General features: G+C 43.4%; 3 protein-coding genes and 1 long non-coding RNA gene across 6 annotated transcripts in view; 2 read left to right on the plus strand and 2 right to left on the minus strand.

The window, feature by feature from the left end:
• The window catches only part of TTC28 (tetratricopeptide repeat domain 28), a 121840-nt gene extending 116432 nt beyond the window's left edge, over positions 1 to 5408 (minus strand). The window contains exon 1 of the mRNA XM_065693071.1: positions 5250 to 5408. Within this exon, the coding sequence (XP_065549143.1) occupies positions 5250 to 5342 (93 nt within the window). The 5' untranslated portion in view covers positions 5343 to 5408. The remainder of the gene's footprint in view (positions 1 to 5249) is intronic.
• A 395-nt stretch (positions 5409 to 5803) lies between these two features.
• On the plus strand, positions 5804 to 14995 carry LOC136021052 (uncharacterized). Its single transcript, XR_010615652.1, has 3 exons — positions 5804 to 5967; positions 7081 to 7189; positions 14853 to 14995. It is a non-coding gene; the product is annotated as an uncharacterized LOC136021052 (long non-coding RNA).
• Positions 6993 to 23493, minus strand: CHEK2 (checkpoint kinase 2). Of its 2 annotated transcripts, none has more exons than XM_065692827.1 (14): positions 23041 to 23491; positions 22388 to 22512; positions 21974 to 22121; positions 21139 to 21229; positions 20107 to 20212; positions 18375 to 18428; positions 17570 to 17631; positions 17000 to 17099; positions 16289 to 16375; positions 15549 to 15712; positions 15222 to 15337; positions 13754 to 13839; positions 7751 to 7831; positions 6993 to 7150 (listed from the first exon to the last, which is right to left on the minus strand). In XM_065692827.1, the coding sequence occupies exons 1-14, from the start codon at positions 23288 to 23290 to the stop codon at positions 7055 to 7057; spliced, it is 1566 nt and encodes a 521-aa protein (XP_065548899.1). In that variant the 5' UTR covers positions 23291 to 23491; the 3' UTR covers positions 6993 to 7054. The 2 variants fall into 2 exon arrangements, 1 of the variants encoding a protein (XP_065548899.1); XR_010615651.1 differs by lacking the exon at positions 6993 to 7150 and adding an exon at positions 10088 to 10196 and having other exon boundaries at positions 23041 to 23493.
• HSCB (HscB mitochondrial iron-sulfur cluster cochaperone) lies at positions 23493 to 26834 on the plus strand. 2 transcript variants are annotated; one of them, XM_065692834.1, is made up of 6 exons: positions 23655 to 23893; positions 23964 to 24060; positions 24450 to 24539; positions 25049 to 25193; positions 26034 to 26081; positions 26676 to 26834. In XM_065692834.1, the coding sequence occupies exons 1-6, from the start codon at positions 23670 to 23672 to the stop codon at positions 26765 to 26767; spliced, it is 696 nt and encodes a 231-aa protein (XP_065548906.1). In that variant the 5' UTR covers positions 23655 to 23669; the 3' UTR covers positions 26768 to 26834. The 2 variants fall into 2 exon arrangements, with proteins under 2 accessions (XP_065548908.1, XP_065548906.1); XM_065692836.1 differs by lacking the exon at positions 23964 to 24060 and having other exon boundaries at positions 23493 to 23893.
• The last annotated feature ends 166 nt before the right edge of the window (positions 26835 to 27000 follow it).

A 27000-nucleotide genomic window follows, 5' to 3' on the forward strand; every position in this document is an offset into this window, starting at 1 on the left:
GCGAGGTCTTACAGAAATGCTTATTGTACATAAGGAGTGTGGAATATTTTAACCTGAGCAATATTCTGCTCAAAAAATAAAAAAAAAAAAGATACATAACCTTTACCTGGGGCCTGAAAGGAATTCAAACATGTAAAAAATTTCTGAAAGCAGCTGAACTTTCAGCAGCACCCAAAGCAAGGCCGGGCTAAGAGCCTGAAGAACTCTCATACATCGGTTTTCAGAAGGATCTGAGGAAACGAACGATCATAAACTAATAAAGGTATTAGAGCTCAAACACAGGGTGAATGTCAGAGCCAGTGCAAGGACTCCAGCAATACTGCATATGTCAGAGATCATCCCAATCATGATCCTTGGAAATCAGGTTAGCAAACCAGCAAACAGCCCGATGAACATACACTCACCCACCCACAGTGTCAAGGGCCACCCTTTTCAAAGTTGTCAGCTGTAACAGCAACAGAAGTTGCTTTAATCTATATACATTTAGAGAAACATTTTGGAATCCCGCTATGTTCTTCGCTTCAATAGCTTCCTGCTACAGTTCTTATAAACCTAAGATTTTCATGAGCAAAATAAACTCCTGCAGTGCAAATTCAGCTTATTTTGATTCAGGTAGGTCAGGCACAACAATTCAGATTTCTGGCACAGCTAACATGGATAATAGTTGCACGATACACTTAACTGACCGCAAGGACCAAACCAGTCTATCAGAAGGAACAGAACATACTAAGATACAGGTATCTTCTCTTTTGACATCTTCCACAGTTAGGACTGAGGCAAGATTCTAAACTACATATTTTGTTTGTTCAAGGGCACATCTCATCAGGCACAATCTCCAGGAGCACTGGCAAGTCCCAAGAATGTACAAGTCAAACAAAGCTGCCTTTTCTGTTTATTATGGAGGAACAAACAGAAACACAAAGCTGTTAACGATCCTCCCAGAATCATACTGTGAGTCTGTAACAAGGAAGAGAATCCATGAGGAGACATCCTCTCAGGCCAAGTAAAGCGGTTTCTGCCTCTAATATCCTGTGAAGCTCAATAATATCATGAAAAAGAGGAAAACAAAAACTCAACCAACACACCCTCCCAAAAAAAAAAACAAAACACTATTTTAAAGAAAACTGTGATGGTAATTTTTGGAATATGTTATTATTTAATTCCTGCAGTCATGAGAAGTACATAAAGCAGTAAAACATCACTAGGTAAAAGAAAGAGACACAGAACAAAACTGAGTCACTCATCCACAAATAAAAAAAGAGCATTATGATGGCACCAGCACTCAAGAAGTACTCACTAAAAAGCCATCCCTGCTTCCCTGTCACAACTGCTCTTCTACTAATAGAGAGGAAGGCGACAGCAATGCACATACGTAGGGTGCCCAATGCTTTGTTACAGAAGGCACTTATATGTACCAAATCAAATCTAGAGAAGAAACAGAGGTTCTTCAGTGCAGAGGAACAAAAAAAGTTTTAATGAAATGCAGAAGAGGATCTAGCAGACAGTTAAAGGTAGGAGATCACGCATTTCTGATAAAGAAGAGGACAGCACAAGCTCCTCAGCATCACTTCTCCAAACCAGCACATAGCACCAGAAACCAGCTTCTGGAGCAGAGGTCACTCTCAACAGAAACTCCCACAAGATCTACTTCAAATTAGACTCAGCACTTAATTCCCTTCACTGATGAAAGCAGCACCTCCTTTTGCAGAAGGTGCTCAAGACAACGCTACTGACCATCCAAGGAGTGTTTAAAACACACAATTTTCTTCAGACTTTTTTTCTTTTGAAGAACAGACAAACTCCCAACCTCCCAAAGCAAACAGTGAGTTGGACACAGAGAAATCTAACATGACAAGTATATTTATCTTCCAAGATCAAACTTGCTAAACTTAATCTTCTAGAGAAACAGAACATTCAGCAAATAAAATACATAAGGCCCATACACACTGAAAGAGCAGAAAATTTGAAAGTCAAACTTCCAAATTTTTAAAAGAAAATTCTAGAAGGTATTTTTAATGCTCATGGAAATCTAATTTTTCTATCACAAAAAGCTATAACTCATGTAAAAGCATAAGTAAATAAAAAAGAATAAATACCTTGAACATAAATCCATCACTTCCAGCACTACTGTATTAAAAAGGGGGGCAAAAAAACACAAACCACCATATTTCAGTAAAAATCCTAACGGAATATACGCTCTGCAAATATTTTACTTCTTTAGTTCTTCATTGCAATTAGAGACAAAAGTATTTCAAATATGAACTTATCACTAGGAAGAAAACTGATTTGCTAAAGAAAAAGGTGTCTTTTCTAAAGAATTTTCTAAACCTGAGAAGCCACTCTGAGCTCCCAGTGCTGAGCTTGGAGAGATCTGCAATTGTAGCATCAGTTAGAGCCTCTATAATTTGAGCTATGCTACATGTTGCTAAAAATTATGACAACAACTATGCAATTCATAGCTAAATTTAAACAACACTTTTCGGTTCATACATAATTTTCAAAAGTAAAGGTTACACAGACCAAATTATGCCCTCACACTTCTGCAAAAGACTTCAGCTCAGAAACAAAATTCTGTTTTCAAGTAAATACTCCAAAACCATAAAAAATTCAGTTGTACAAATGTTATTTTTAAACACCATTGAGAAACAAACGTGATTACACTGCAAACACACTGCAAAATACTATTTGGATCACGTATGTAATGCAAACTTCTCTGGCCAATCTATGCCAGGGCCTCACCATCCTCACAGGGAAGAGCTTCTGCCTAAGAGCTCACCTCAATCTCCTCTCTGGCAGGTTAAAGCCATTCCCCTTGTCCCGTCCCTACAGGCCCTTGTCCAAAGCCCCTCTCCAGGTTTCTTGTAGCCCCTTTAGGCACTGGAGCTGCTCTAACGTCTCCCCAGAGTCTTCCCTCATCCAGGCTGAATAAACTTAGAGATCAGGAAGAGTCCCTCAGCACCAAGAAAACAGCATGTTATTGTCAGTCATTTCAAAGGAATATATGAAAAGAGTTGAAATTCTTAAGGAACAGGAGAAACGGAGTGAAAACACAGTACAGAAAAACTGAGACAAAGAATGAGAAATTAAAGCAGAAAGGATCTCATTTTCTTATTAGGAGGTGGTCAGTATAACACTGAGCCACAGAGAAGAAATAGAAGTTGACTCCCCATGGCTGGAGGGTTGGAACTAGATAATCTTAAAATCCTTTCCAACCCTAACTATTCTATGATACCGTTAGTCTAATGAGTCGTTTGCTCCCACAGTCATCCAACAGATCTAACATAACTGTAAAAGAAAGATCTAGTATAAGCTAAAGGAAGCACAGAATCTTAAATTTGGTTGTTGTGAATAATAATTAAAATTCTAAATCATCAGTAAGGAATCTGACCTTTTCCTCTGTACCTTCAGTTAGGCACAGGCAGACAGACGTGGTGACAACAGACTGACAAATCACTAACACAGCAAACGCCAGGTCTGAAGAGGAAGGTCCCTTCAGGAAGACCTGTCAGGCAGCAAGTGTGTGTGCTCCCTGGATTTTGTTGTCTGCCACAAACCACTCAACTGTTGTGGGACAACTGTTGGACACAGAGAAACCTAACATGACAAGAATGAAGGGAGCACAGGTCTGGCAGCACAATGTGACAGCAGCACCCACTGACACACAGGTAGCGGGCACTGCACCCCTGCAGCCCCATCTCCAGTGACCTGCCCCGCAGGAGGAGAAGAAACAGGTAGCCAGGACACACAAGGGGCAACAAGAGGCTTTCAGCCTCTGTTAAGAGGGGATAACACAGCCATGAAGAGACACGAAACAAGACTCAATCAATATCCAGCAGAAATATATACACAGACTGATGCTGTTGCAGCAGTGGCTTGCACCTCTTTAAGATTAGGATAGTAGAGTATGAGTAATAATAACAATTACTGATGTTATGACTAATAATAGTCAGTAATCTTATATACTAGTATGATTTAGGACTTCAAAACACAGACAACCTCCCCCTCCCCCCAAAAAGGAAAGAATTCCAGCCCTAGTGCTGACAGAAATCTTCCAATATTTGAAGGCACACCCACTCATCCATCCAAAAACTCTCTTCAAAGGGTTTCATTAGCACCTGAAGAGCTTTCGCTCAACACCAGAAGAAAGCACAAGAGGAATGATATTGTCTAACATCGTGCAAGCCTCCAAGAAAAATTAAAGACATCCACAAGTAAACAATGAACAGCTCCAGGGAAAGAAGCAGAAGAAGGGCAAGAAGGCATAGACACCCCAGCCATTTCAACTATCCCTTTACGGGGGACAACCAGGGATATCCCTATGGCTGCAACATTAAACTACAGGCGTAGGGACTGCCGAGAGTGGTAACACATCCCACCCTTAATCTCAATCCAGATTACAGCAAACAAACAGAACCGCCTTAAATGACGCTCGCTGTCAACCAAGATGCACTGACTTAATCCAGCCTCCAGACTCCGAACTGCGTTAGTAACAAAAGCTCTTCCAGCCAAGTTACTGACAACTTTTCCACCGGCCGGCAGCAGGTCTGCTTGAGAACGCGTGTCTGCACCATCGGCTGCAGCGCAGCACTAAACCCTGCAGGGCTCAAAGCACCTGGACACGCATACCAAGGCAGTTCCGACGTTCCGAGGAGGAGGAAACCCCGGGTTCCTGCCCGTCGGGGAGCCCAGAGAACAGAACCCTCCCGCAGACACCCGCGCTCTGGCACGAGGGTGCTCACTGCAGCTAACGGGAGGAGGAAACTCGCACCTGGAACACCCGCACACGGGCGGCCGCTCCGCGCTGCCCGGCCCGGGCTGGTGGCGCTCCCCGCCGCAACGCCGTGCTGAGCCCGCGGGCCTGGGGCCGGGCGGAGGACCCGAGCCCGCGGGGGCAGGGGGAAGGCGGCGGGGCTCCCGGCCCGTCGGAAAGCCCAGGGGGAAGGAGCCGAGCGCCCGGCCAGGCGGCTGCGGCTGCACCCGAGGCCTGGCGGCCCCGCCGGACACCCGCCGCTTCCCCCGCACGCCGGCGGCCGGCCGGGGAGCTGCCCCGCGCTGGCCTGCCCCTCACCTTACCCCGCCGCCGGCAGCGGCAGGGCCTGCGCCCGCGCCGCCGGCTCCCGGCCCGGGCCAGGACAGCGGCCCGTCCGCAACTTCCCTCCGCGCCCCGGGCGGCTCCCTCCCGCCTGCCCGGCCGGGGGCCGCTCCCGCCGCCGCTAGCAGCACACGCCGCCCGCCTGCAGTCGGCTCACCCGCGGAGGCTCCGCGTCCCTCTCCCGCCGCCGCCGAGCCCGGCCCCCCGCTACGGCCCCCGGCGGGGCGGGCGGCGGTGCCTGTTGCTCCATCACGCTCTGGCTCCGCCTCCTTCTCTTCAGGGGGCCGCCGCCGCGCCCCCGCCCCGCCGGCCCGGTCCCGCCCGGCCCGCGGCGCCACGTTCCGGGCCCGGCGCTGAGGGAAGCGCACGGCCCCCGGCCCCGCCCTCGGGGTGGGCCCTGGCCGCAGCCCTGGCACCCCCCGCCCGCCGGCGCCACCCCCGCTCCGGACGTCCTGCGGCCGCCGCGCGGCTTCCCGCCCGTGGCAGGCCGTGCCCCAGCGCCCGGGCCCGCCGAGGTGCCTCAGCGCGGGGCTGAGGGCGAGCCCGGCCCCACGGGGCCGCACAAAAGGTGCGAGCCGCCCGCTCCAGGGTGAGCACTCGGACGGCCCGTCCTCAGGAGAGCACGGCTCAGAACCGCTGCTGGGCCGCCGGGGTGCAAGAGCATCTCCCGACGGCGGCAGCCGCCGTAGCAACAGCTGCTCGAGGGTAAGCGGGGCTGCGGCACCCGGCCCGAGCCCGGGCACGCGTGGCTTGGCTCTTACCGGCACCGCGGGGTGCATCCTTTGTCGTCCCACTGCGCCTGTACGGAAGGCATCCAAACGCTGTCGCCCCATGCCTGTCGAAACCATGCAAGCTATGCTGGAAACACTCATGCTGTGAGTAACAGACAATAAAGAAACAATTTCTTGTCTAAGTGCAAATTGGATGAGACTTTACCTCAGCAGAATTTAGTACACCTCCCAGACTTACTCTTTTGTGGAAAAACGAAACTTAAAGAGAGCTTTCTGAAGTAAAATGATGAACACACAGCATGGGCTCAAAGGTTTGACTTCAAATGAGTGACATCAAAGCTAAGGTTTCACTAGAAAGCAGGTCTTAGGACCCAGGGAAAGGCTCCAAGCAGAGCAGTTAAACAAAACAAAACAAACAAGCAAAACAAAAAAGCCCAAAACTCAACACCAGCAGCAGGATGCAAAAAAGAGAGAGGAATAAGTTACAGTTTTCTATCCAAAGACACCAAGTGCAGTTAATTTGCAGGATAAGCAGCGGCTTGCAAATTACCTTCTCATCTGCAATGATGCAGGTCTTTTTAAACTGGTAACCAAATCACAAGGTCCTGGCTTTTGCCATACACCAGCTCCCAAACCTGACCCAAACACACTTGAGTCTTTTGTGATGCTTTTACTACCAGATGGAATATCCCTTTTCCTTGAGGTGAGCTACAGTGAGTAGCAGAGCTCTTGGAGGATGTTCCAGTTGATAGTGCAGGTACACCAAGAAGGGATTGTTGGAAGAACAGATGTTTCCTCACCCCTGGGTATCCAGAGTGGATTTGAACCAAAACCACATATGAGTGTGGTATTTTTTTTAAATCCAGGCGCCCATGGATGGTTCTCTGTCCAGTTCATGTACAAGAATTGCCATTTTATCATTAACGTGGATGTTAAACATCAAATGTCTCAAAGCACAAAAGATCTCTGCAACAGGCAGATATGGGAAAACCCAACTCATGAATGTCTTACCTTAATTCCTACTTGATGTTGGTTATTTCAGGCTTTAGTCTTTCCAAATCAATTTACAGTGTCTTTAACCAAAAGATGGATGCATACGCAGCAGTCACTTCAGTCTTACAAAGTTATTTTTATTTAGCAATTGCATCTTCAACATTTATTCCTTTTCTTAAGTAAAAAAAATCTGCTTTCCATAAAAAAGCTGTAAGTAACAAACATCACTTTTTTTTCTTCACTTCATTTTCTGCAATGATGTAGAAGGAACAGCACGCTTTGAAGAGCCAGATTCTTCCTCATTTTCATGGAGACGCTTTCTTGTGGCGATTGGCTAAAAGAAAGATGCAGCAGGATGGCTACGTGAAGCAAGGTAAGACAGAGCCTGACTGCTTTGTGTGCTACAGAATTACAGATGTTGGATGAAGTCTCCTTTCTGTGACCAAACAGCAACATGACCAACAACTGTTTCTCTGCCAATATCTATCTAATTGCTTTTGATCCTTCTCATATAAGACACTGCCCCCCAGTTTTATTCATCACTAATTTAAAATTCTCCTAATTAGCATCCAGTAATGAAGATCACAATAACCAGTCTCAACTTTCACTAACATGAGAATTTTTCCTTGAATACCAAACATTTGTGACTCTAATCCATCAAAACATACATATTCAACAATTTAATTTTCAATGTATGCATAGTCTTTAAAGCCTTGGAGACTGTTTCTACGCATTTAAGCAAAGTGCCTTGCCAAAGCACAGAAGTCCATTGCTTCAATGCAGAAATCAAAGGTAATCAGCAGACTGCTACATACAGCCAAAATCCACATTTCTCAAAGTTCTCAAAATTAATTTATTTTCTTATTATTGATACTTTGAAACCTGGTTTCTCTATGCAGCAACTATTAATCTTCAAATTATCTGTTACACATACCATCTTTGATGTTTGCAGTGGGTTCATACTGGCACACGTCTGAGCAAGTAGCTGTTGAAATGTACTCTTCATATCTTCATCCTGTGAGAAGAAAAGCAGTAACTCTTAAGTAGAATAGGGAATATTTAAGACTGTGGCAGGGGGGTTGTACCAGATGATCTTTAAAAGTCCCTTCCAGTCCAAACCATTCTGTGATTCTATGATTCTGGTATGCTCCACAGTAGAATTTTGAGCAGGTGGTTTATGTGCAGTGCTGGTAAGAAAAAATAGTTCTATTTCATTCTCCAAAACCAGAGTTTTCCCTTAGTAACTACTTAGATAATACTAGTGAAGGTAAATTTGAACTTGCAGTATCATTCAACAAAGTAAAACAGCACTGAAAGAACAGAACATACAGGCTAGGAGTTTCTGCAGGTAATTCATTAGGCAGCCTTAGCAGAAAAGGCCTTATAAGGACTTGGGGCCTGCTCTCACCAGAGTTAATTGCTCTTGAAAAACAAGTATTTTCCTTACTGCCTTACATTTTGTTCTCATAATGACTTCCCTTTCTCATAGCATATTTTCATTTCTACTAGCTCAGCTTCATCAGTATCCCAAATCTGGGTAGTTTTCATTACTGCCCCTGCAAAGCAAACCTGTCGTACACAGTAGGTGGAGAAGAACCAGCTAGAACACCTATACCCTAAAATAAAAACAAAAAACCCCACCCAGATGGCAAACTTTCAAACAAAATGGTAGCTTAAAATTTTCCATAACACAAGTCCATAGAACATACTAAAGGTTGTAAATGGAAACATTTGGAAAGTATTTCACTGAAGTTTCCCTTTTGAAAACCCAAATTATTATCAACAAATATTATATTACTCATAGAGCATTCATATCTCTACTCAAGTTCACTGGATACTACAGTTCGTTCTCTGTGTACCCAAAGTGGTAAGCCATAAGCTGCCATCAGTGGAGGGAAAGTGTCTGGGAGAGATGCACTGAGAAAGAAGTGAGCTTTTAAGTCTTAATTGTGCATAACCAGGCCTGGCTGCAGGAGCATTAAGAGGAGGGAAGGACAGCACAGGGGCAAGGGCAGCAGAGATCCTTTGTTAAGAGAAGCTAGCTTAGCAGAAAGTCAGGCACGTTTTAAGAACAAAAGCTAGCATGTAATCTCGTGGTTCAGTTGCCAGTGACTGGGTGCTCTTGGTATATGCTGGGCAACCTTGGGGAGCAGGACATCAGTCTCACAAGTCAGCTAGTTGACATAGTATACTCCCTGTTTTACAAAGAAATCTCATTCTCCAGTTTCAGCAATTTCTTCTGCAGGAATTTTATTAGAATGGGTTGCTATGGATTGGCCGTAAACCCTAAATCAGACTTCCAAATCTGAAACCGGGTCTTTAAACCTTTCCCAGGACTAAATGAAGTATGCTGCTCATAGTGATTACAGAGATCATATCCTTTGGCTGCGCTGTGGCAGTGTGTTCACCAACTGAACAACTGATCTAGAACCAAAACCCAGACATTTATTCTAAACAACAGACTGAAGCTAAGAGGTTGTGTAATTTGGTTCTATTATCACAGCAGAGATTGGGAAACTCAAAATGAATTAACAGGAAGTCACTGTTAGAGACTATTAGAAATAAGGATCATTGAGCTCTGAAGGATTTTAAATGTTTCAACTGTTTCTTGGGGGTGAAGGCAGAAGAGGGGGTTCTTTTTCAAAGCCATGGAATATGCAGTATCTCCTTTTTTTGGTTTAACTATGTTCTGAAGTGCTACAAAAAGGCTTTGATGTGAACATCCAGTTTATTTTATATAGAATTGGGACTTGACTTTCTTTCCCAGTGTTGCTTGTTTTGACTGTGGGTACATTTGAGTTGATGGGCAAGATAAGATAAATATTTTTCCATTTATGTAACAAACACCTGAGTTTTTCTTCAGCATGCAACCAAACTGATCTTGTCCTATTCTAATCTCAGTGAAGTTTTTAGAGGAAGAAATAGGAATTAATTGTTTATATGCCTTTGAAAAATGTTTTATTAGGACCTGGTAAATACAGGTACGACAACTCCACTGTACTTAGGTTTAAGCAGCCCACTAAGTTTTAAAGTTTTATATTTAAGCAAAGAATGGAGTAAGCAGCACAGGTATTTAAAACACGAATTTGAAAGCTCTATTGGTTTAAATAAAGCTGTAGAAATTGTTCTGTTTGGAGCACATGCTTGCTTTTAGTATCTGAAAAAATTCTCTAGTGGACCCCAATTCGTTATAGAGGGCTAACAGGCATTAGCATGGCACCTCATGCTCTGTTGTGGTTTTTCCATACTAACTTTTAAAGACAATACTTACAGACAACACAAGAGGGAGTGGGGAGCCAGTAACTCCTTCTCACTACTCACAGTAACAGGACTCAAGTTGCTCTTTGGGTTGTAGTATTCAACGTGTATGATATCTAGAACTGAACATATTGGATATTGGCCTTCCAAGCAGGCAGTGAACATCATGTATAAACAACTGATACTCTTAGTAACAGCCCATGAAGGGAAACAGTTTAAAGAATGGCATCTGAACTCTAGATGACATTTGGATTTGCAGGTATGATGTTTCCTGAAACTTTTTGACCTGTCTTCAAAATTAAACATAAGAGGTATCCCTAAAGGGAATACAGAATCAAGATGCTAACAACTTGAGTCTACATACTGAAATATCTCACATTCTTAGCTTGTCTAAATCACTGTCATATATTTCCCCTTTCCCATTAAGCATGCCAGCAATTCTTAAAACTCAGTGTTGCATAGTTTATCAATAACATTTCCTGTTCAGAATTATAATCTAAATGTAAGAATCTACATCTGATCAACTCACTGTAGAAGTTACACACAAAAATACAGTAGTAAAAGCCAGGAATGTCAGCAAGAATTTTCTGATGCCCAACAGTACGATTAAGACAAATTAATGGCTTCAAAACCGTCATCCAAATGCATTTTCTGTCACAGGAAGCTGCTAGTTGTTGAGCACTGAGTGATACTCCTTTGTTTCCGCTCTGCTTCTCATGCTCTTTACCTAAGCATCTGAAACAGGACACTGTTCCCAGCAGGGGAATATGAATAGCATTATGCTTAGCATGAGTAAATAAAACCTGTTGTGTGGCTCAGAGGTAAGCTGGGTGACTTTCTTCAGCCTCCTCAACCACAAATATCCAGGAAAGCTCATACACCACTGGTCACCTCTGGAGTGCCAAAGTTATTAAAAGACAACCTAAAGACAACCTCTCACAAAACTAACTGGACTGCAACAGGGGGCAGGGAAATGATTGTCTCCTACTCAGATTGTTCCCAAACCAGTAAGATTTACTCATACGCATCATGGTAAGAACACAACAGCACTGGACACTTGACAGAAACAAACTGCAGGATTCGGCACTGCCTGCCTACGCAAACAAGATGAGAAAGTAGGACTCTGTTACAATGCTCAAGGGAGGAGGTCCATCCTATCAGAACCACAATCAGATGTGGTCTCTAAAAAACACATCTCCATCCCTAGACATTAAAGAGTTCTGAGGTGCCTCAGAAAGGATGCAGAAGCTGCTGGTTGTATTGAAAGAAGGTATTCAGCAGAATACTCATGCCTTTTCTGCAGGCCTCTGTGCAGGGGCTAAACATTTGAAAGGACAGACTAGCTACAGATGCAGACTGGGCTTTATTTTCTATTAAAAAATCCAGAGATCCAGGATTTTCCATTAAATCTAGAGCAGATCATGGAGGCATACAAAGGCTGTTGAAACAGGGCTAGGGTATGGCGAGGAGCAGCTTAGGAAGTTTCCTTAAACGAAAGCAGAAGCCTTGTCAACCTATCTGTTGAGCTGGCACACCTTTCAGCAGAAACCAACTGGCTGGTAGGAATTAGTGACAGAACAGCTGGCACTAAACAGAGCAACAGACTTGCAGCTTGTTGAACGGCACAGCACAGATGTAGAAAGAACTGTGTGCTCAACCACTAATGTACAGTGTTGACCCAGGCAGATATTTGGAAACTACCTACTCCAAGTATTCCTGAGCAGAGACCACGAGGAGCTCACTGCTGGTGTTTAAACCTTAACCGCTGAAGTCTGTTTCTCTTAACATCAAAATCAGTTTCATCTTCCTCCCACAAAAACAACTGTTTTGATGGAAAGGCCAGAGATGACAGAACTGCAGGAGTCCTGACACACTATTCAGCTAAAGATGATAGGCTGGAATAGGACCTAGTTTAGCTTGACAGAACTGTTCAGTATTCTACAATGCCTATAAAACTTGATCCAGAGTCAAATATCAGTGGAATAACCACAGAATAGTGACCATACAAATTGTGAAATACCTTCTTCCAGCTGGACAGGTGGACAAGTTATAGAATCTGAGTCTTTCTCCCTTATGTGAACACAAGTTACTGAAGATACATCAGCCATGGGATATAGGATATCCCATTTGTGGATATAGCCTGAGAGAACTACCTCACTTGGAAAGGACCCAAACTGCTTTTAGCCACCTTTATTTTATGACAATGTAATAAAAATCACGAGACCAGGAGAACAAAAGGCTCTCCTATACAGGTTTGTACAGCTTCTGTCAAGGGTCCCGACACACTTAGCAATAACACACATTCTCACATGTGTCAGGCTGCATCAGGAGGTAATGAAACTGGTCAGGGCTGAGTAATGCCCTCAGCCTGTGCAGAGAGGGCATATAAGGTCACATGAGCTGCAGTGCCGCAAGTTAAGCCACAAAGACAATGGATCATCCAGCTAATAAAGAGGAAAGGCAACAGACATAAACCCAAGGATAGTGTGGCCACTATGGAGAAGAGAGGAAGAAGTTACTGATTCCTTTTTCTCTCTAGCAGAAGAGTTTGTGATGTGGCAAGGTAAAACCTACATACAGAGAGCTCATGGCAAGGTGGAGGGCAAAGAAGAAGTCAAAAGGGAAATCGAGCAAAGATGTTTACGGTGGGAAAAGGCATTGAACACCATCAGGCAATGCTACAAGACCACACACAGCAACAACAGTTGAAAAGGACCATGGAAGTGAAGGACTGAGAAAGCATACCATGCTGTAAAAGCAGCAATAAGAAGGGGTAACAGCTATTGAAGGTTTGCTAGGGACAGGAGCCAAGAAAATGAACAGAGTGAAAAACAACAGGGGGTCTAGTTGTTGTTGCAAGAGGAAAAGACAAGGAGAACAGGAAAAAGAAGAAAATCTGTGTGCTGCAGAGACAGCATTTACTTGTTGGGAGAGCAAAGAAGCAATTCTGTACGCTGCAAGAAAGAGAAGGCTGCATCCCACAAAGGCTTTGACACGCACCAAGGTACTGCAAAATCATCTTGCTTCCAATAGAAAAAGATAGAAGCAGTCTGTTCAAGACACTTTGTCTGCTTTAGAGCTACCCACCAGGAAGATGGTAGCTACAGTATCTGGGCTAATGTTGTCCTACAGGCTGGGGTCTGATGGCTTCTCTTCCTACATGTCATGACAACGCCAGTAAAATGAACAAATAATTCCTAAATATACAGCCTTTTCTTTCTCTCTTCTCTCTCCATAAGTAGGCAGCAGGATCTCTCTGGTCTTACAGCAGCAGCAGAACTGTTCAGCCAGCTAGTAGGAAGCAGTGCATGCCTATGAGAAGCACCAAATAACCATTGCTCTTCTGCTGGCTACTGTCAGAGACAACCTATGAACTTAAGCTCTGACTTACAGTAAGAGTTGTTATTCCCATGGAGCTAAAGAATTGAAGCTCCTAAGGCCCACCATTGGCCCACCATTGTACTCCTTTTATGGCATTCTCCACAGAAGCAGGATCAGGCAACACATCACTGGTGGCCACAGTAGTCAGTGTTCCTCTGCTTCCTCACAGAAGCAAATTATACTGTATCAACAAAAACTCGCAGCACTCGGGCTACTGAACTGCCTTTGCATTTGCATGAAGAAGTTATCCGCAGAACAACCCAGCTTTGCAGTACTTCAGTTAAGACTCAGTTCCTACCTGAAGCCAAGGATGCTCTAAGGCTTCCTCAGTTGTAAGACGCTTGCTTGGATCCACTACTAACAGCTTCTTCACAAGATCCAGAGCTAAGGTGATAAAAAGAGTTAGTTGACGTATGATCAATAAATTCATTACCTGAAAATGAGTTCTGCAACAGGCATACAAAGCTATGTGCAACAAAGTGTCTTCTAACACTTCAGAACAATGCCCAAAAATACTGGCTGGGCAGATCCCTTATTTATTCTATGCACAGGGCGGGCTGCCAGTTGCAATCATTATTCCTCCACATGCATGTGATTCAACACTTTTCAGTACACCAAAATTACCAGCAGATATGCTGAGCATGTCCACAATCTATGCTCTGAGCATGCAAAGGAAGTCCAGCACTTTCCTAAAACCTTCAGTATTACTGTGGACAAACAAACACAGCTTAATTTAGTTTTCTGGTTTATGGTGTCTTGGAAAGAAGATTATCTGCCTAGGAAGATGGAAGAGACAAGACATATACATATGCTCAACACTGTCATATAATCACTGTTTTCTTAGGAAATTGCTTAATAGGCACTGTGAAAAATATGGCACTTATGTTGTATTTTATGACTCCAAATCTTCCATATAGGAATTTTGGCGAGACTTAACTTTTCCTTGTATCTGATTATTTCGTTGTACATACCATTAGGACTATGTATGACCATAACATAATTTCCATTCTCATATATGTCTGACTTATTATTGAATAAGCTTCAAATCATTCAGGAAGGAGTTATATTTGGTAAGCTTATTAGAAAAAGAATGATCACATGATTTATTAGAACCTCCTCTGCACATACAAAGGAGTATACAAGGCAAATACAATTATTTTGTGCATATAAAATGTCCTCAAGAACAGCATGCAGACAGTAACTCCCATTTTGGTTTGCTATACAAAACCACAAACAGTTCTGCAGACTATTTAGCTTAGAGTGGCCCAACTCAATAGCTGATTCCACAAACATGGCTGATATTTTAAGCACCGCTAAAGACTAGCACCACTAAATAACTCTTAATACTTCTATCTTGGAATTCCAATTCATATTCCTTGAATTTGTGTCATTTTTAGTTCAACACCAGAAGAATCTTTGAGCAAGACAAAGTTTTCAATCAGCCTGATAAAATCCAGAAGAAAAAGCAAAAAGAGGAAAAATAGACATGTCCACAAACTCAACACTTCTATAGTTAATAAAGTGAAATACTACTAAGAAATTTCTTCAATGAAAATATGCCTGCTCTTTCCAATGCTTCAACTTTGAACTTAAAAAAAAAAACCAAAACAAAAAACCACAACAAAAACATTTTTAAGAGACTACTTTAAAAACTAAATGTATCAGTATGCAACATGCCATAGAGCATAGAGAAAGGAAGTTAAAGGAAAACAAAAACTACAAGAAAAGAGCTAGATACTCTGCTGCCCACAGCGAGGGAGTCATACCCAGGTGTGACACATGCTTCCATTCTTTTGAAATGAACGTGTATTCTCCACGAGTGATTTGATCTCTCAGAGACAGCTGAGTATTCTGCTCATTGAATGGTGGGTAGCCACACAAGCTATAGAAAAGGAAAGAAGTTAAATAACACAGATTTTGTCATAGCAAGTGAAATACTAAAATTACGCATTTTAAAGCATCTGCTAAGACAGCATTTTTTTTACATGCAAATAGTTTAAAACACATTTTCACTTCCTAATAGAAATACTGAAGTTGCCAAGTCTTGAGCCATACCAATGCCCAATGAAGGTAGCATCTACACAATATCTTACCATACAAAAAGAATAACTCCTAAACTCCAGCAGTCCACAGCTCGGCTGTATCCAGCAGTCCCAAGTGAATTTAGAACCTCAGGAGCAAGATACGTGGGAGTACCACATAAAGTTTTCATAAGAGAAGTTTCTCCAAGGATCTTGGATTGTCCAAAATCTGTAATCTTGCATTTAAAAATGGTAACACCACATTACACATTAGGATTGACTGTACTAGAGCATATCATACTGTCAATATACATCAGGAGGTAACATTGAGTTTCTTCCTTCCAAGTCAGTTCCAGTACATGACTATGAACAAAACTGACCCCAAACTTTATTAAATATTCAGTAAACAAAACAGAGAATGGGAAAGGGGGAGTTGGGAGAAGTATAACAGAGGATCACACTTTACACTAGCAAAAAAGTACTCTCGGGTTTGGACAATGCAAATAAAGGAGCTATAGCTTATTAGAAGAGACTACTTGAAAAAATAAGCAGTTTACCATGAAAAAAACCAACTCTACACCCCCCCCACCCTCTATCTGAAGTTATGTGCTCAATTTAGTGCTATAAAAGCACATTTCTCCATTGGTCAGGTATGTGTAGGCACTGAAATAACCACAGAAAAACCCCTCAATGTTTCACAGTTTGTATGACTAACTGCATAATATTTTTTTGCTATGCTTAGCTAAATATTTAGAAGACTGGGAAGGAACACTCCCAAATTTCTAAATGAACAAGAATGTAAGCTTCCTTACCTTTATCAGACATGTCTCTTCAGAGGATGAAAGCAGCACATTCTCTGGCTTTAGATCTCGGTGTATAATTCCATTGTCATGAAGATACTAGATAGATGCAGATCAAACAAAAATAGACTACTGACATTTTTCAAGTGTAAGCTTTCCGATTTTTCATTGCTCTCTCTCTGCAGTTGCAAGATACTAAAATTGAGTCAAAATGAAAAAGTGAAAGAATTGATATGAAAGCATATTCAGGTTCAGACAATTAAGTCTAACGTAGAAAACAATCTTGCAGAAGTTACTAACAAAATATACTTACCATTTCATGAATTTATCTAAGGGCCCAATATTTGCGATCTACTAAAGCAGTCTTAATCTGCTGTCTGCTGAACTGAAACATTTACTCAGGAGAGCACAGTAAAGCATCTGATCACTACATTTTTTGAAAGCTACTATACAGATGGCTCTTTGCCCACACACTACTAGAAATCACACATGGTAATCTTGCCATCAATGAGCACAGCCTGGATTATTATTTTAGTTATTAATAAGTAAGAGCATTTGAATGTTCTTTGGCTGCATTGAGGTAAAGAATCTTCTTAAACCAACTTGTCAAGAGCGTTGTGCTGATTGCTTGCCCAGGTTTCAGAAGTGACAAATGACAGAAAAATTCATCTGACAATCATATGCATAACCATATTTCTCTTGGTAGAGTTTATAATTGCATACCTTTACAGCCAGCAGCATTTGATAAAAATACAACTTGCAAGTAGCTTCTTTCATCTTGACTGGCCTCGACAGTCTGTCATACAATTCTCCTCCTTCCATCCTAAAACAAATGCAGGTAACAAGTCAATGTATTATGTCCAAAAAATTCATCTCATTGGACAAGACTGAGACCAAAACATTTGGCTACTTTAGCTACAGAGGAAGCATACACTTCTGAAAAGGAGTAAGCAACATCCTAAACACAACACATGCACTACTGAATTAGGCCTGATCTCTTAAGTCTTCACTGGGAATTGTTACAAGGGGTTTGATCAGCCTCTTCTTACAAGCTCAAAATCAAAAAAAGTAGCAGCAATCCACAAGAGCAGCAAACTGGGCACCTACCCAGGCACTAAGAGCCTGCCCAGCAGAGCAGGATCACTCCCCAGTCACTCAAGTTCCTGATTTTATAGAGGTTTTGAAAAACAAATAAAAACCAAACCAAACCCCCAGAGTTCAGAATGATTTCTCTTCTGCACAGCTATGAAAAATACCATGTTTTATGTATTTACTTTCAAACAAGCTACTTACAGTTCCAACACAATGTAGTAATCCTCTGCTTCAAAGAAGTTTTTGATCTTGATTAAGCAAGGCTAATAAAAAAGGGCACACAAATGGACACACACAAAAAAGTAGAGTCATTTGTAAAAACTAACATGATCAAGAGCTTATCATCCTAAAGCTCCTATTTCAGTGTGATTTCAACCAGGCCTGTTAAACTAACACTTAATAAAATTGAGCTGTGCCAGAAGCTTTAGCAAACACTTAGTATTCAAGTCTGTTGTCTTCCCCCCGTACCTCCACACACAAAACCATCCAGCTCTTGCAGTGACTACAGCTCAACAAATAGCATTTTTTCCAGTTGTGAGTCACCATATCCTCAGTATTTTTTTTACATGCAATAGCACATTGGAAGCAAGGGAAAGTTCATTAAGCTATGGAAACCTTCTACCTAACAGAAGTAAAATAAATGCAGAAGGAAGAGGGAATACAGGTTCAAAAAAACTGCCAGTGGAATCTAATCTTTCTATGTAGTTATCTGGCAGTATTTCCAAAAATAGGCATCAAGGACAGATTTCTACAACAGTGGTTCAGTTTGAAACTGTGAAATTTCTTCTCAAATTTACATTTTAGTTATTCAAAGTTTAAAACCCTCAAATCTGCAGCTACTTAAAGTAAAAGCATTCAATAGACTTATTTATAACAGAAGTTATACACATCCTTTCAAATATTTTCTAGCCAGATAAAATGGTTCTTTAGTTACTACACTAAGTTCAGTGAACTACAGAAGCAGAGTAGGCAGCAAAAAGGGGTAAAAATGTACAGTAACACTCACATGATCAATTTTCTTCAAAATTTCAATTTCTGTATTGATATTAAAAGCTGGATTCTATTAAAAGAATCAAATATCATACAGGTAAGGATGCTGTTCTGGAATAAGACACATCAGAAAAAAGAGAAGAAAAGAGAAAAAACATTGTTTCATGTCCCTTGCTTCTTTAAGTGACCATAACATACAGCCTTTTTCCATAAACCCATGAGGTGCCTTCAGTGAATAAAATGAACAGTCTGCTTTTACTGTCTGTAGCAAGATACTGCTCCAGACATACTGTTTCACTGCAGGTTAGAAATATCCACCTAATTTCCAAACTACACCAAAAAAAATCTTGGTGAGTATGTACCAGTATTGTCCTCTAAACACCTTTCCTCCCTCCAAGATGCTTTCCATATGGGCTAACCTTGAAATTAAATGCTACTTTCTCCGAGCCCTCATAGCAAGATAACATAAACAGATTCTTTTAGCTGTGGCTTAAGCTCAACTCATTAAATCAGCCCAGCATTTTTTTTTTCTCTTCCACTCCAAATCATCTCTGACCACGCACAATCAAATCCATATACAACATTCCAATGCAGTCCTATCTGTTTTGTACAATAGCATTTCTTAATCTTTATTACAAATGTTTCAAAGTTGCATTTTGCAATTTTCAATCATATTGATGTCACATATTCATGTGCAAATAACTGTACCATCTCCTCTGAACTAGGGAAAGTGTAGGCTATAGCAGAAGCTGTCACTGATTTTCAAGTATACTACCTTGCACTATTAAATACTATCTAACCTGTATTTCTCCAGCATACAAAAGTGTCAGTACTGCAATCTTCCTGCCTGTCGACAGAGACTTCGGGTCAGTGCCAAAGAGCTGAATTTGTGTTTTCCCATTTTCTGTGCCATGATGTGTAAATGTAATAGGATGGAAGACTAATCAAGACAAATTCCCAAACCTGCCACTAGTGACTAACCCTGCTCCACTGAAGCCTCCTGGCACCCCTTCCTCAGCTGCCTCTCTTTCCACCTCAGAATTTTTGTCTTCACAAACATGTTTTCCAGTGCAAGTATTAGTTTCCTACTTGTCAGTTTGAACAGATTCTGTACATTGTATCTGTGCTCTGAAGGCCATTTTCCCATCAAAGAAATTGGTAAGGTTAATTCAACTTGAATTAACTTTAGTAAATCCACAGCAGCACAAGTTGCCCAACTCCTCCTTCCATGCGCTTTTGCCTCTAACTGTATTTTTCTTCAAAGTTTATCCTATACGCTTACATAAAATTTGAGTAATAGATACGAAGTTGCTTGGATCTCTCTCTCTCATGCTGGAGTAAAGACACTTGGCATGTTTTTCTCCTACAAATTCAGGCTTCTACTACAAGACACATGGAAAGCCCTTCCCCAAAAGGCTTTTTTTTTTTTAAGAAGTATTATGATGGAGAATACAGCAAAATTAGCAGCTTGTAGATTTCTGGTCAGACTTTGCTATTTATAATGTACCTATCTTATGCCTTGTACGAGATAAACCCCACGGTACTCCCCACCACCCTTTGTATATACCACATGAACAAACACTCCCAAATTATGAAGCAAGCACTTTCTACAGAATTCTACCTTGAAATTACATCCAGAAAGAAACTGGTCTTTAGTTTAAGAGAGCTGGGGAGGCAGTGAGGTTGCCAGACATTCCAGGAGCACCGCAAGACAGCCAACAGACAGAAAACCAAACAAACCCACTTACTGCCTCAATCCCACTCGCAAGAAACTTCCGTTTATTGATGATCTTCACCGCGACTTTGTTACAAGTGCTCTTCTCAAACGCCAGTTTGACTTCTCCACAGGCACCACTAACAAAAGCACAGCTAGGTTAATGCTTGCAAGTAGTTTACAGGAATTTGCATAACCAGTACAGACAAATGGAATGAAAGCATCGGATTACACACAACTGGAGGCTGCTGCTTTCTAACTTTCTGAAAATGGCATGTTGTCAAAACTTTCTCGGAAAGCATTCAATAGTTTGGAAGCCCATTTAAACAGCAAGTGATGTCAAGAGCCACCCACTCAAAAATGCATCAGTAGATCTGTAGAGCAACTAATCTGTTTGTACAAAGGGTACCAGTGAATATCAAGGACAGGCTCTGTCAGCAAATCACACAAATGCATTTAAGAGAAGAGAACCTCGTGAAGAGTTCTCTCAGCACTGGACTGCACAAATCTGAATAGGTATGACAATACTTATTCTAAGTAGCAATTATATTACAGAAAGAAATCCTTGTATTTTGCACTCAGATTTGCTTCCACTTAACCATTCTCCAAATTCTTCACTGACCATCTCTTTCCAAAAGGTAAAAGAACAGCCTCCACTCAAGGCAGCCTTTTCCCTCTTTCCTGAGAACACTTCTTCCCCATTCTGTCTGAAGGCCTCAACAGTGTGTATTCTAACATAAACCTCCTCCTTTCACTTCCAATAACTAAATCAATCTACAAGGTAAAGGTAAAATTTGTTAAGAATCTACAGACTTTATTATCTTTTAGAGAAAAAAACCACAAACAGTTTCGTAGTTAATGGGAGGTTACAAAACCGAAGCCAATGACGGGAATAAAGCTAAAACCCTGCTCTAGCTGTTAAAGAACAGGTTTATTCAGGTGGTCGCATTATGGTTTTATTTATTGTTTTTTTGCAGCAGCTCAATGAACACCGGTAATTCCAGCCCAAGGTGCTAAACCCAGTAACAAAATGAACACTTAATACTGCAGAAAGCAGAAAACTTACCTTCCCAAAGTCCTGGACATGATATATTTCTCTCTGAATTCTCGAGGAAACACCAACTGATCATCCACCATAGGATCAGAAAATACAAACACTAGGAAGACAAGCAGAAATCATGTTCCTGTTATTAACTTTAAAGCTTTATATAACAAGCAACTATGTTTCCTGAGCTTTTATAGTCAACAACATAACTAAGTGCTGCCTGCTAGAACAAAAACATACATATATTTTAAAAGCTAACTGCTGCTCTGGATGCTGTGAGTTAGCAAGGTGGTTTCAGCACTGAACACTGACATTTTTGGTATCACCTTCACAACAGTGCTTAAGAAACATTATGTTCAAGGACAAAAGAGGCAAGAATTTTAATGTCACGGCAGGTAGTAAAGAGAAGTGACAATCGGGAAGGTGGTATCTTGGTGCAAAAGCAAAGACAAAAGAAACAAAGCCCCAACCCTACTAATTTTTGTGAGGGTGTTTAAATTATTATGCAGCACCTGAAGTGTTTTCAACTTCCCTTGAACAGCCCATTCCCTGTTCCCTCCACGACATACAGAGCTACTGATGCACAGAAGTGCTTCAAAGATAGGAAAACAACTATGAAAGTTTATACTGCGGTGCAGTGGTCCCTGATGCAACTTCTTTTAAATGTTCTTCTTTCATGGACGTGGATACAGGTAATTTTTATGTGAGTACTAAAACAGCAACTGATGCAACCCTAACGGCTGTATTTTAACAGCACTCATGAAGCAGCTCAGCTTGCAAGAAACATATTCAAACCACTGCAGAACTGACTGTGCGTCAGCACACGAAGAACCTACTTAGTTATAGGACATTTTACCCTTATTAGTCTGTACAGACAGTGCAATTTCAGCATTGTGAGTCAGTGGAAGCCTCTTCCCTTTGCCAATGAGCTCTCTGTTAACAAAGGTTCCATTTGCACTGTGGTCTTCAATGTAGGCAACATATGAACTTCTTGGACCCATTTCCTCAAAGAGAAAAAAGAAAAAGGAAAGATAACTGGGGAACAATGACTTTTACTGTGAAAACATAAAAGACTAGAAAATTACTATTCTTGGCTCAGGAAGTCAGACTACTGAGGTTATTTCAGACTGGAGCATTGCCAAAGGTCTTATTAAAGAAGTCAACACTGCATACACTTAGCCTTCGATTTCTTTAGGATCTGCCCCCACCAAAGGCAATCTTTTCAATTATGCCAGGATAGAGAGACACAGTTGACCTTTTTAGCACCTACCCTGAAAATTCGGAAGTGCTTCTTGCTATAGTTCTGGTAGAAGCCAGTCTCAGACAGTCCTAGCTTAGAAAAACTATAGTCACAGCTTTTGTCTCTTCCAAACCAGTACTCATCATTCACGCAGTCTGTAGAGGAGGGAGAAGTAAAGCAGAGAGAAAACAAAATTGCAGGAAGTTATTAACTGTGGCAGTACAGAATGATGCCACAGTACAGTGAGCAGGGTAACAAAGGCAAGATCCTTCCCATACAATCAAGGGTATTTGTCTAATTCAGACAAAGCATCTTGTACTATCAACACCATGCACAATATTTTACTGATTTTACCCTCTTTAGTCGGAGCAGAGCTTCCAGTTCACCCTCAGCAATACCGACTCACATGATGCATCAACACAACAAACTACAAAATGGAAAAACGAAGCAAGTAGTAAAGAACATGAATGCCCCAGAAGTCCTCCAAGCCCATGGAAGCCATGAGTCTGGTACCCGGTACAGACTGTAGTACAGAACACAGCATCACTGCATAAGCTGTAAGCTCGTACTTAACTTTGCTTGTACCTCATTTGCAAATGAAGCCTCTGCTCTGTACCAAACCGCCTAACGCTTTTCTGAGGCGCCACAAACGAGCCCAGGGGCTTGTAACAGAACCAACATACCCCAGTTGCTGAAACCTTTCCCGAGTGCAAAGAGCCGACCCCATGCCTGAGGAATGAGCTCTTCAGATTCCTGGTCCTCAGGGATGGACGGCAGCTCCTGGGTAGGCACAGTGTCCACAGAACTGAGTGTCCCCGAGCTGGAGGAAGACTGGCTGGTGCCCTGGGACGCCCCGGAGGAGGAGCTGGCACCGCTCTGGGACTGCGCGGCGCCCTGCGGCGGCTGCGCTTCGCTCCCGCTCTCCCGAGACATGTCGGCTTCAGACAACGCGCAACAACCGCGGCCGCGGAGCGCCGGCGGCACAGCGCGGACAGCGCGGACCCCGGGCACAGCGCGGACCCCGGGCACAGCGCGGACCCCGGGCACAGCGCGGACCCCGGGCACAGCGCGGACCCCGGGCACAGCGCGGAACCCGCGCACAGCGCGGCCGCAACGCCCCCGCCGCCCACCGGAGCGCCCCCGCCCGAGCCGCCGCGAGCGGGGCCGGGGGCAACGCACGGGGAGCGGAGCCGCCGCCGCTCCGGGCTGGCGCGGAGCTGCGCGCGCACGCGCCCGGCCCCGCCCCGCCGCGAGCTTAGCCAACCGGGGGCGGGCGGGAGGGCACGTGGCCCGCCGGAAGCCGCGTGCCGGGATGCGGGCGGCGCTGCGCCGGGTGAGCGCTGCGCCATGGCTGCCGCGGGCCTCGCGGCCCGCCCCGCGGCCGCGCCGCGGCGGGACCGGCCCGGCCCCGGCCCCGCGGTGCTGGAGCTGCGGCAGCGCCCTCGCTGGTGCCGAGGGGCCGCCGCTCTTCTGCCCCGGCTGCCGCGCCCTGCAGCCGCCGGGGCCGCGGCCCGACCTCTTCCGCCTGATGGCCTGGTGAGTGCGGGCGGGGCGGCCGCGGGCCCGGCCGGCCGCGGGGCCTCACGCCGGCTCGTGTCGTCCGCAGTGACCGCTCCTTCCGTGTCGACGCGCAGCAGCTGCAGCGGCGGTTCCGGAGCCTGCAGCGCGCCGTGCATCCCGATCGCTTCGGCCAGAGGCCGCCGGTGAGCGCAGGGCCGAGCGGGAGGCGGCCGGTCTGCCGCCGGCGCGGCCCGCTCGGCTCTGCGGGTTGGGCGTGCGGCGCTTGCGGGGCTCCGCGCCGGCAGAAGCCGCCTGCCGCGTCCGGTGGCGGAGCGCCGGGGCTGCGGGCCCTCCCCTGCTCTTGGCTCCCGGTGCTTAGAGCAGGCCCAGGCTGGCGGCGCAGGATGGCGATGGGGGCTGGCGCTTCCGAGCGCGGGGACGCGCGCACAGGTGCTGGCTCCCCGCTGTGCCGGAACCCCCCCCTTCCGCTTTATGCACGCGTGCGGCTGGGGAGCGCGCTGCCCGCAGGTAGCGGTGTGATGCATTTGCCGCTTGTTACTAACTTGGTACTGCTGTTTATCATCGTGTGCAGGAGGAACGGCACTACTCCGAGCAACACTCGTCCTTGATTAACAAGGCGTATCAAACCCTCCTGAACCCTCTGAGCCGCGGCATCTATCTGGTAAGGTGTCACTGTGTACTTTGTCACTGCTTCTATAGCTGATCATGGTGACTGGGGCAGTAATACACTGAATCAGGCATTGCTCCATCATTAACACGCTGATTTGTGTTCCTCTGAAGAAGAGGGCTACTGGAGATTGACAGGAGACCAAAAACAACTTTGTCTTAAAACTTAATAAGCGTTTCAAATATTTTCTTTAACACTGCAGTGACTGTTGTCATCTCATTTGCTGCTCATGTCACCCTCATTTGTTTCCTGCACCTCACACTGTGTTTGGCCATAGCTGTTCCTAGGAAATTCCAGTCTGGCCTCACCACCTTTGCTGCAATTTCTTGTATGGTTTACCTCTGGAGTCAGTTTTAAGCCAACTCATGCATATTTCCTGGAATAAACTGCAAGTTTATCAGCTATGAATCTGTGTGAGCCCTGTTCAGGGACTAAAGAATCAAGAAAATTCACACTGAAATACATGTAAGAATGAGCATTTCCAAATCCCCATCGTTTCACAGCTGGAGCTGCATGGAATGGAGCCAGCACGGGAGACTGACTGTGATGCAGACTCTGTGTTTCTCATGGAAATCATGGAAATTAATGAGAAATTAGCAGAGTCTAAAAGTGACAGTATCCTTGAAGAAATTGACACTTTGATTAAAGGTAGGTTATAATATGAGGTGTTTATATAGCTCTAAAATACTCTATCTTGTGTAATATCAGAGTCTAAGACTCTTTATCAACATATTTTAATATCTCTTAACTTGTGTTAGTCTTGAATTGACTCACTGCGAGAGCTTCTCCCAGAAAAAGTTGTCTTTACCAGTTTATGCCATTTTTAGTTTAAACATCAGCTCTGTCTGGAGAAAATCTGCACAGTAGTACCTGTTCTGGTGGCAAAAGAGGGATGGCAACTGACTACATAAAGTTACTTACTCAGCAGATCAGGACATGTGGGCTGTTGTAAAAGAACGAACCACTCAAAATGAAGTTTAATAAAATGCTTGACTGACCACAATAAATAATTTAATTTATACTGACATTGTATTTCTTTCACCTTCAACTTAATAACCACTTAATATAATGGTTTTTATCTTTATACAAGCAACTTCCTCAATTCTGTTGTTGGTGATGCCCAAAACATGGAGTTTAGTGGTCTGTTTCATTCTTTGCAATAACAGTAGTGTGCCAAAAATAAAAACTAAGTAGAATAGAATAAAATTAATTGTATCAGAGTGAACACCAGAAGTAACTTAGAGCTCTGGGGAGTTAGTGACCATTGATTTGCATTGCAATTGCTGTCTGTAAACCTGTTTAATCAAAGAAGCTTATCTGCCTGTAATTGTAATTACATGAATCACAGCATTAAGATGAAAAGCTCTCTCAGCTCCCAGGAGCGTGTGAGGCTATCAACTAGGCTTCCCAACACAGACAGTAAAAATGCAGTGGTATTCAATATATTAAGTATGTAACAAAAAGTGAATGAAATTATTTGTTTTACAGTTAAACAAGAAGAACTGACCAGAGAGGTGGCTGCAGCTTTTGAAAGAGGTAGCTGTTCCTGTGAATCATTTGGCTGCCTTACAAACCTGTTCTAAATGCTTAACCCCCACATTCTTACTGGCAAATATTTCCTGAACTACAGAACAGAAATACTGCAAACACAAGTGTTCTTTGTATGATATTTAGAATAAATACCAAAGGCTGACCTTTCTGCTGATGCAGGAAATTCAGGACCTCGCATTAGCTGTAAAAAACCCCATCCAGTACAAAAGTTCCAGTTAATTCAGTCTGCACCCAGATAATCCCTTCCCATGGGAATGCAGGTGCTAAAAACTGTTTTAGTTGCTTGGTTCCCAGAGGAGCTGGAAGGTCAGACTTACCCGAATTTAGCACCAGTTCTGAGGTTTCAGACTTGCATTTGGGGGATCTTGCTCTGCCAACAGAGGCTGTCAGTGGAGTAGCAGGTGCCGAGCACCTCAGTCGAGGTGTTCCGAAGCAATCCGAGATGAAACCAGTAGGCATCCTGGTTTAATAGTATATTATGGGTCCCTGCAACTTCTAGCTTTTAGTGCTGCAGCAGGTGCTGTCACTGAAGATGAAAATTTCAGCCTCTATAACTAACCCTGTTTTCTTTCATTTCAGATGACCTTCAGGAAGCAAAGAAGCTTTTAGCCAAAATGAAGTATTTTGCAAACTTAAAGGATAAACTAAAGAACAAGAAGATCCCTTCCTGATGCTGCCTCCTTTACTGTCAATGTTAGTTTCAATTAAACAGCTAATTTAGTTACCAAGTGAGAAAAAGTGTGTGCTTATGAACTTTTCACTCAAATCTTTCACTCTGAGAGAAGGGAGATAAATGTAAGAGAAATCCAGCACTTACTGAGTAACAGATGGAACTGGGAAATGCTGACAGCCAGGAAAAGCTGTAATGGGTAAAGTAGGTAGGACCAGTGTACCAGCAGTCACA

Source organism: Lathamus discolor, chromosome 12, assembly GCF_037157495.1.
Source record: "Lathamus discolor isolate bLatDis1 chromosome 12, bLatDis1.hap1, whole genome shotgun sequence".
NCBI classification, from domain to species: Eukaryota; Metazoa; Chordata; class Aves; order Psittaciformes; family Psittacidae; genus Lathamus; species Lathamus discolor.